Genomic DNA, 10,045 nt, shown 5'->3' with positions numbered 1-10,045 from the left:
GGTTCTGTGGTTATGTGGGTAATGTTATTGACAATTTGAGGTCTGGTCTGGGCGGCTTTTGTAGCAATCGGATTGGGTTCTGTGGGTAATGTTGTTATAAAATTGGGGTCTGGGTGGCTTTAGTAGCCATCGACTTGAGGAGTGGGTTGGGTGTCGGCAGACAATGAAGCGTGGGCGCGGTGGGCGTGGGGCGTTGTGTCGTGAGCAACCGCAAGGGCAGCTCGGGGCGGCAGACGGCCAGTGTAGGGAGCGGCGAGTGCGCGGTGAGGTGACCGGCCACTCGGTGTTCTATTATGGTTAGGACAGCACGCGGCGGTGGCAGCAGAAGCAGCGGCAGAGTCTCACTATGAGGCAGGAGCCAGGCTAGTGCAGCCTAGGGGACACGAGCGCTGCCATGTTGCGCTGCCGCGCCCTGCGGCTCAGGTTAATACTACACGGACTTATTTGGACTTGGATTTATCGGATCGCACACGCAGGTGAGAAATTCGAAAAGGGGCTTAAATAGAATATGGTTAATGATTTCATGTTGCTATATAAACATTTTTGGTCTGGCTCATCTTGTTCCGGAGGTTCAAGTTTGCAACTCAATTCAATTTAATTAAACTTTTTGTCTTGGTTTACCAGTTCTCAATAATTAATTTACGGGTGCAAAGCTAGTTAGGTAAACAAATTGAATTAAGCTGATGCTTGATTTTTGGAACTTACTCGATAAATAGTTACCTCTAATACAAAACTCTTGCAGTGACTATTTTCATTAAAAAATTTGAATGAGTTAGAAGAATATTGCCTAATTCCATTCAATTTCGGCGACTGCTTCTGACTCAGATGACTTCTCAAGAAGTGGACAGTTCAAATAAAAGAAGAGGATAACTTTTATCGACTGCAAAGCATAATGATAAAAATCGAAAAGAATATCGAAATAGTTTGATGCATAAAAAATAATAAATCAAACTTTGTGGACTAATATGGTTAACAATGACTCGCGGAATTAAGTATGAGATTGAAAAGTATTGAATGACATAGAATATTATTCGTACATGAAAAGGTGGGATAATTTCTCAGCCTTTTTCATTATAAAATCAACTTTCTTCTATGGTTATACTTGCGCAACACTTGCAATGAGCAGTATATTTTCGGTGTGATTGAAGACTGGAAGCCGAATAATGGTGCAATTCATGTCCGAGATTACTGATCATTAAATACAAACACACATACGTTTGTTGAAATACACATAATGACACACAAAATATTTTAAAAAATCATTTGTATATAACTTTATAATTTATCGTACGCTGAACGAAAAATATAACTCAGAACTCATTGCAGTGAGTGACAGAAAGCGCATTTTCTCGTCGACGAAAACGTGGTCACGGACAGACAGACGGACGGAAATGTTGCATGCACGGATATACAAAGATCGTTAAAAGGCTTGCTGGAGAAACTCAGAGCAGACATTTTAGTTGTCATGCATAAATATTACGGAAGTAACTACGAAACATTCAGTACTCTTCGTAGGAGCTTGGAAAATGAAAATTAGGAGCTCGAATATCCGAAAAATATATACGAGCTCGTAGCTCCGTCAGCCAATCATTGACGACTATCCAAGCTAAACCCACCAACCACAGACGTTAAATCTGCCGATAGGTGTACCTAGGCAGCTACGGGTGGTTAATGGCCAGAGAATTCGTCAATTTAAATTTTCAGGGTCGAACAATATTCTTCAGATGACATTAGTTGATCAAAATGCAGGTTCAAGGGAGTAAAATCACTTTATTAACGACGTTTCGAATGCAACAACATTCATTTTCAAGTTACAGGAAGCATTGAATACAGAAATTTTGATGGAAATAAGTACATGATACAAGTAAATAGGATACAACACGAAAATTTGGAACCACGAAAATAATTCCAAAACAATCTCAAAGCTTAAAAAATCAGGTAGTTATGAGATGGATAGATGGAGTCCAATCCGCAGAAAAGGGCTTCAGCTATCGTCGGTCGGATTATGTCGGGCCATTGTTGCCCTTGGTGTCACGGAGCCAGATGAATTCATCGTGAATCTTGAGATGAATTTGCTCGATTGAAATGCCTTGAGACAGTTCGAAATAGATTTCCCTGTTTTCAAATTTCATTTTCTTGAATTCACTTTTGGTTACTGCGACATAATCCGACCGACGATAGCTGAAGCCCTTTTCTGCGGATTGGACTCCATCTATCCATCTCATAACTACCTGATTTTTTAAGCTTTGAGATTGTTTTGGAATTATTTTCGTGGTTCAAAATTTTCGTGTTGTATCCTATTTACTTGTATCATGTACTTATTTCCATCAAAATTTCTGTATTCAATGCTTCCTGTAACTTGAAAATGAATGTTGTTGCATTCGAAACGTCGTTAATAAAGTGATTTTACTCCCTTGAACCTGCATTTTGATCAACTAATGTCATCTGAAGAATATTGTTCGACCCTGAAAATTTAAATTGACGAATTCTCTGGCCATTAACCACCCGTGTTGAAACAAGCTTATTCTGCCTTCTGATACTAACTTCTAGGCAGCTTCGTGTACCTAGGCAGCTACGTGTACCTATAGGCAGTATACGTGTACCTAGGCAGCTTCGCGTACCTAGGCAGCTACGTGTACCTAGGCAGCTACGTGTACCTAGGCAGCTACGTGTAACGGTGTACCTAGGCAGTATACGTGTACCTAGGCAGCTACGTGTACCTATCGCAGCTACGTGTACCCATAAGCTACGTGTATTTAAACGAATTTTGGTAGCATAACCTGTATAACAATTTAGTTTCTAATAATCTTCAGTCTTTCCTACCGTCCAGCCTAGCAGCCATTGTTATGTAGCAAATTTCCAGAGGAAAGCAATGCTGTTATGTAAAGATTGGTATTCGATGACCAAGCAGGTTAACAAACGATACATTTTTGGTGAAATGGATGTAGTATCGTTGCTATTGGGAATTGTCAAAGGTTTATAAATTTGAGATCTATTTCATTCATTCATGTGTTCATAGAAACGTTTGCAATTTCATGATGAAATTTCTCTGTTCGTAAGCTAAATTTATTGCTCTAATTTTTAGAAGTTCACGAACACCGCACTATTGTCGGTTGCAATGCTCCCACTTTCGTGGGCATTCGATGTACCAGTTTTTGTAATTTTAATTTTTTATTAATTCACAATCGTTTGGAAATTATCTATGCGTACCGTAATTAGTGGAGAGCTTAATTAAAAATTAAGCAACGTCCCGAGGCTTATACGTAGGTAATGCCCGCCGTATTTCGGATTGGCTCTCAATAGTGCGGCTCTTGTATCATGAGTGTGAGTCATGAACAGCAGAAAATTTAAACTTTTTCGCATTTTTGCAATTATGTTTGATTTATAAATGGAAAGGAATTACGCAGAACTTATCAATAGAAATTCCGAGATAGATACGTAATAAATATAATCAGCCGGTCATCGAGGATATCATTTTTTGTTATGAATAAGCACATTGATGAAAACCAAGCCTCCGACGCCTTAGACACATCTGACCATGCAGTGATCGTTTGGCAAACCTATATAAAATTACAATGAGTTAATTATTATTAGACTTAAATAAATAATTGCAACTATACTGTAAAATAAAACAAACTTCAGGTGCAAAATATACAAAATTATTATTTGAATCAACTCTTACAATGTCCATTGGATTTTTATTTCTTTGTAGCATAAATCCTCTTTTCAGATTGTTCTATTAAATTTTTATTTTCGTATACTTCCTGAAAAACACTAATAACCCACTTTCACAAAAGTTTTTTAACGAAAAACCAACAAACCAGGATATAACTCGTAATACTGTACTTCATATAAATGAAAAGCATTTATCGATTTGTGCGGTCGCTAAAAGCACCGCTGAATTGATATGGACAGTCTTAATACTAATTTAAAAAAGGTTTCATAAGTTGGTATCGCTGCGGTTGATCCCACATATCAAAATTCAAAAATACCTTGACGCTTATGAGAGGTCACGCCCAAGGTAACATGAAATCTGGATAAGACATGACAAATACTTGGATCTTACAGTGAAAAAGTCATATAGAGCAGCTTGTTTTCTTCAAATGTTGTTGATATTATGCATTTGAATTTTTTTCCTATTATTAAATTTTAAACCATCGTCAAATATAATCAAAGAAAGGCTGAAAATGATTGTCGAGCGTGAATAATAGCTAAAATTTAGATAATGAATGATAAACGTAAATATATTAATTCTCAGCCAGCGATTTAACACATTCATACAATCACCTTATAAACGTGAATCAAATTATTAAAATTACATGGTGATAAACCCCTAATGTAGAGAACAACATTCGACGTATCAGGCAGCGAGCTGGAGGCATTCCTGCAACTTGAGCACTGAGATTGCTGGGACGTTTTGCGATGTAGCAAGAATTCCACGTAGAATATCTCAACAATATTCAAATATTACTGATATATTAAAGGCAAGGAAAAACGCAGTGAAAATATCAGTGATTTGAGAGAGAGGTCGTAAGGATCCCATATTATTTACTTATTTGATGCAGAGAAGCCAGCGGCAATCGTGAAACAAGGAAATTTACATGAATGTGAATTTCACGAAGTTATAATATAAAGGGACCTGAATAGTACCATTTGAGGTAAACAAAATTGGATGCGAATAAAAGTGTTTTGTTATTGTTTCAAAAATACGTTTATTTATACTGCTCATATATACGCGTGGTTGTAACAAATTTTTTTTTTTTTGTTACAAATGACTAAGCTTGTGAATCCGGTGAATGAGTCATTTCTCATTCACCTGATTACACAAATAAGACCGTTAAGGGAGATGGGATAAGGGATAAAAAATCCCTTAATGGATATAATAATAGTATCCCAAATAATAATATCCCAAATATGGGTGAGTCACTTTTCATCCGACCGTTACACAAATAAGAGATATGAAAGGCAGCATGTAACTAAGTCGTAACTAGATGACCAGCGTGTTGATCTCAGAGTATCGGGCAGCATGACCTCGTTGCTCGAAAGCCAACAACTGTTGCTCTGTTCTCGGCATCGGCCAGAGGGAGAGAAGGATGCTTGTGCGATGTCAGTTCTACGTATATATGCGGTGCATGAGAACTTTTGCAGTGGGTATAAAAAAGAACACCACTGCTACTCTCTGAGTCTTACGCATCTTAGCTGTTTACTGCATTAAACAAGGCGGCAACTTGTGTTGGTGTAGTAAATATAAATGGTGAATTTTATTCGAATAGTTTATCTGAATCAGACGAGACTGTAAATTATATCTAGATTACAGGGTCAAATGTATTCGAGATGGTAATCAATTTAAGAGACTGCGTTCCGAACTAAGGAAGGCATTGAATTCTTCTTGGCCTCGTTTATGAACTTTGATAGCATGTTTAATTATAATTAAGGGACTGACACGAGATTGCTGGGACAAGACTATATTAATTAGTTAGCATGCAGTGTATACCACATGTGTATTAGGCCGAATTTGTGCCAAGTGTGTTTAATATATAACTTAAATTTTACATAATATGAAAGTATATATTTTTTATAAGGGGCATACAGTAAATAGAATTTGACAGTAATCATTGTTTAGTGAACATAGGAATATTAGACGATTAAAAGTGTGACACGAAAACGAGCAGTGAAATAAGGTAATTCATAGAGACCAGAAAATTGTGTTTTTCTTGCTTGTGGTAAACAATGGGAATAGAAGTAACCATCTCTTATTGTAAGTTATTTATTAAATAGTGAGGATTTTTTCTCTGTGGTGGATGAAAAATAGTTGAAAAGAATTCAGATTATTATTTGCCTACGTTATTAATACTTTTTGAGCTAATTACCAAAAGCGGGAGTTTGTGACGCATAATGCGAGTAATTTTTTATAATTTACGATTGAAATTACGCAAGAAATCGGCATATTTATTAAATATCCCGATGACAACTTAGTTACTCTAAATGCAAATTTTTCGAAAACCATGGCCTGATATTCAATGGAAAAGATAATTAGGAAGGAGGCAGAGAAGAAAGCTGAATTAATTTTTTTACAGAATTAGTTAAAATATTTCTGAAGACAAAAAAGAGAAAAACATAATTATTTCCGACCAAAAATAAATAATTTTTCAATACTCCATCATCGGAGTTCTCCAGAGCGTAGATTTCTTGGTAAAATTGTCAGTTACATCAAGTCAAGTTGTCATCATATCAAATTGTCTATTTACATAAATTAATGAACACGCAATGTGAGCAAACAAACAATATTTGCAGCTCCGATATTACCGAACCTTGTGATGCTCAAGCTGAGATATTTTGTCGCTTGTGAAGTTTAAGCAGAAACGTGATGTTCATATCGAGACATGATGCTCCTAGAGATGCTCATGTCTGGTCGTGATGCTCATGTCTGGTCGTGATGCTCATGTCTGGTCGCGATGCTCATGTCTGGTCGCGATGCTCATGTCTGGTCGTTCGTGATGCTCATGTCTGGTCGTGATGCTCATGTCTGGTCGTGATGCTCATGTCTTGTCGTGATGCTCATGTCTGGTCGTGATGCTCATGTCTGGTCGTGATGCTCATGTCTGGTCGTGATGCTCATGTCTGGTCGTGATGCTCATGTCTGGTCGTGATGCTAGTTCGCATCAAATACGCCATTGGAAAGCAGCGAAATGTGCCACCAGTCAGTAATAAGCGTTTATCAACGATCGTGCCTCCTTAAATAGCCAAAATAAGGTTGATATAATGTATCATTTCATGCACTATAGCTTATCATTCATTACACTTACTTTTCGGGCTTAGTACCTGAAAGCAGTTCATAAGAATTTTTTGTTGTCAGTCTGATATGTTTGAATGAAGAGAAACCATTACAAGATAAAACAACGCGCTCTCTAGTGGCATCTTGACAAGGAAGTAAGAAACTTGATAACTATTAAAGTAGTACATTCATAAATAGTGTATTCATTAATAACATAACTTTCAATCCATTCTCACTTAATTCATATAGTAATAGTAAATCATATAGTAATATATGCTTTACCCCTGTTAATTTAGTGCTGTATATACCGCTAGCCCGTCGCATCTGTTTGCTTCACAGAATGCGATTTTGATAACTTTCCTAATCTTTCGCAAAAATATAAACCATAGACGCAATAAAGATGATATGATAAATAAGATGATTGATAGATAAGATGATATGATAGGTTCCTATATATTTGTTTAAGAAGAGCTCCAAAAACGGTTTAATATTTGCACAGTTCCGTCATCATAATACTCGTATGTTAAGAGAAATCAACACTAGAATAATGACGACAGTGAAAAACATTGAACATTTTTAACATATTAGTACACATAGCAGCCTAAGTGCACTTCGAAGCTAGTTAGTCGTCTATGGTTGCTGCATTCAGCTGGAAAATTCGTTAGTGATTGCATGACGCTATAATGAACTCGCAACTATTCTTGATATTACATTCCTTTAACAACTCAATATAAGTATCACATAAAAATAAAATAAGATAACAAATATTGTATAATATTTATATCGCCGTGTATAAAAAGTAAACAATTAAAAGCCATGAGTGATTAGCGGACCTTATTATGAACTCCGTTTTGTTTTGAATGTTACGGTCCCTGAACAACTTAAAATATATATTAACATAACATAAAATAGTGACCTCGGCGCTGAAGTGTAGGCCTGATGTGGCTTGTCGCCGATTCTTTTCCTTTTCGTGCCTTGTTCACAGAAGATCTAAAATCGTGTCATTTGACCGGTTCTTTTCATGACTGACGATAGTTTGAAATAGCTACTAGACTTCCACCGGGTTAAATATAACATTACTTAACCCCTACGTGCAGCGGAACCCCTATATAACCCCTACTTAACCCCTACGTGCAGCAGAAACCCTATATAACCCCTACTTAACATCTACGTGCAGCAGAACCCTATATAACCCCTACTTAACCCACACGTGCAGCAGAACCCCTATATAACCCCTACTTAATCCCTACGTGCAGCAGAACCCCTATATAACCCCTACGTGCAGCAGAACCCCTATATAACCCCTACGTGCAGCAGAACCCCTATATAACCCCTACGTGCAGCAGAACCCCTATATAACCCCTACGTGCAGCAGAACCCCTATATAACCCCTACGTGCAGCAGAACCCCTATATAACCCCTACGTGCAGCAGAACCCCTATATAACCCCTACGTGCAGCAGAACCCCTATATAACCCCTACGTGCAGCAGAACCCCTATATAACCCCTACGTGCAGCAGAACCCCTATATAACCCCTACGTGCAGCAGAACCCCTATATAACCCCTACGTGCAGCAGAACCCCTATATAACCCCTACGTGCAGCAGAACCCCTATATAACCCCTACGTGCAGCAGAACCCCTATATAACCCCTACGTGCAGCAGAACCCCTATATAACCCCTACGTGCAGCAGAACCCCTATATAACCCCTACGTGCAGCAGAACCCCTATATAACCCCTACGTGCAGCAGAACCCCTATATAACCCCTACGTGCAGCAGAACCCCTATATAACCCCTACGTGCAGCAGAACCCCTATATAACCCCTACGTGCAGCAGAACCCCTATATAACCCNCATTTATCTGTGTTCTAGATTTATCGAACTGACGATGGAGCTGGTCTCCGAAACGTTTTCAAAAGAGATATGCTAAATTTTTGTGGTGTTTTCTTCGCTTTTAAATTTCTAGTGAATCTGCGATTAAAGCAATCTAGTGACTTTTTTACTTATAATTAACGTTATCTTACGTACTAACAGCTTTACGCAAACTTTATGCTTAGCTCGTGAATGTTTCTTTTTGTATTGATCAAGCATATGTTGGCAAATATTTTAGCGGTTCATTTTCCCACTATAATCTAATTAATTGATAAATTAAGTAAAATAAATCATAAGAAAACAAATAACCAACCACGTACAAAAAATATACCTAATGGCATCTAGTGACCTGGATTATAAGATTTAAATTTTTCAGATAGTGGACCTCACCAACTCTTACATACCAATTTTCCCGCTCATTGCCACACAAATTTCCTGAAGACTTTAGTATCCTGACCAACTTGAGTTAGAAATTTTTTAGACAGAGGAGCAAGCCAACGTTTACTTACAAATTTTCCCGCTCATTACCAGACAAATTTCCTGAAGACTTCAGTATCCTGACCACCCTGAGACCTGAGCAAGGTTCCTCGTCGGTGTTGTTCGGCATTTACTCCAGCGAGGGCGACGACCAGCTGCTCCTGGAGGTGGGAGACTCGATCACTCTTTTCTACATGGACCAGGACGGAAGACCTTACGAGGGAAACTCGATGATGTTTAACGTCAGCATCAACGACGGCAAGTGAGTACACGCTGACTTTTACAAAGATTTTTTTGTTATTTAATAATTTGTATGGAGGTGGGAGACTCGATCACTCTTTTCTACATGGACCAGGACGGCAGGCCTTACGAGGGAAACTCGTCCCCTACGTGCAGCAGAACCCCTATATAACCCCCTACGTGCAGCAGAACCCCTATATAACCCCCTACGTGCAGCAGAACCCCTTTATAACCCCTACGCGCAACATAACCCCTACTTAACCCCTACGTGCAGCAGAAGGAGGAGGGGCGGCAGGAGCAGGTGGGCAGCTGCTGCAGGCGGTTCGTCTGGAGGAGGTACCGGCGGGGGTGGTGGTCACCAGGGGCATGTGTGATGAACGCCCTGTGGGGGACCCGACCACCCCCACCGCCCTCACCGCCCCGGACGTCGCCTACAGGATAACCAAGCAAGCTGTGCTCACCTTCCCTACAGCCCAACTCTTCCCTGGTGGGTTCTTGATAATGACTTGTAAATAATAATAATAATAGTAATAATAATAATAATAATAATAATAATAATTCAATAATGCCTTCCAAACTGATCATCTTGTTCCTGATTGGTAATTGATGAGTGTTAAGTTATTTACAAGTAACTTATTTATTTGTACAACCATCACCAATGCGAATGTCAGAGATCTAA

General features: G+C 38.6%; 1 protein-coding gene across 1 annotated transcript; it reads left to right on the top strand.

Annotated features, from left to right (window-relative positions):
* The first annotated feature begins 226 nt into the window (after nt 1-226).
* LOC125178552 (collagen alpha-1(XI) chain-like) lies at nt 227-9,882 on the top strand. The gene is made up of 2 exons (XM_047882585.1): nt 227-476; nt 9,641-9,882. Exons 1-2 carry the CDS (start codon nt 395-397, stop codon nt 9,880-9,882), a joined length of 324 nt encoding a protein of 107 aa, XP_047738541.1. The 5' UTR covers nt 227-394.
* Nucleotides 9,883-10,045: the final 163 nt, after the last annotated feature.

This window comes from Hyalella azteca, unplaced genomic scaffold, assembly GCF_000764305.2.
Source record: "Hyalella azteca isolate HAZT.00-mixed unplaced genomic scaffold, Hazt_2.0.2 contig10770, whole genome shotgun sequence".
In the NCBI taxonomy this organism is placed as follows: Eukaryota; Metazoa; Arthropoda; class Malacostraca; order Amphipoda; family Hyalellidae; genus Hyalella; species Hyalella azteca.
The sequence above is the reverse complement of the archived record's forward strand: the minus strand, read 5'-3'. Positions and strand labels throughout refer to the sequence as shown.

Coding starts and splice junctions, on each gene's coding strand:
- LOC125178552 (XM_047882585.1), top strand. CDS start 395: ATGTTGCGCTGCCGCGCCCTGCGGCTCAGGTTAATACTACACGGACTT. Junction 477..9,640: donor TTATCGGATCGCACACGCAG/GTGAGAAATTCG, acceptor CCCTACGTGCAG/CAGAAGGAGGAGGGGCGGCA.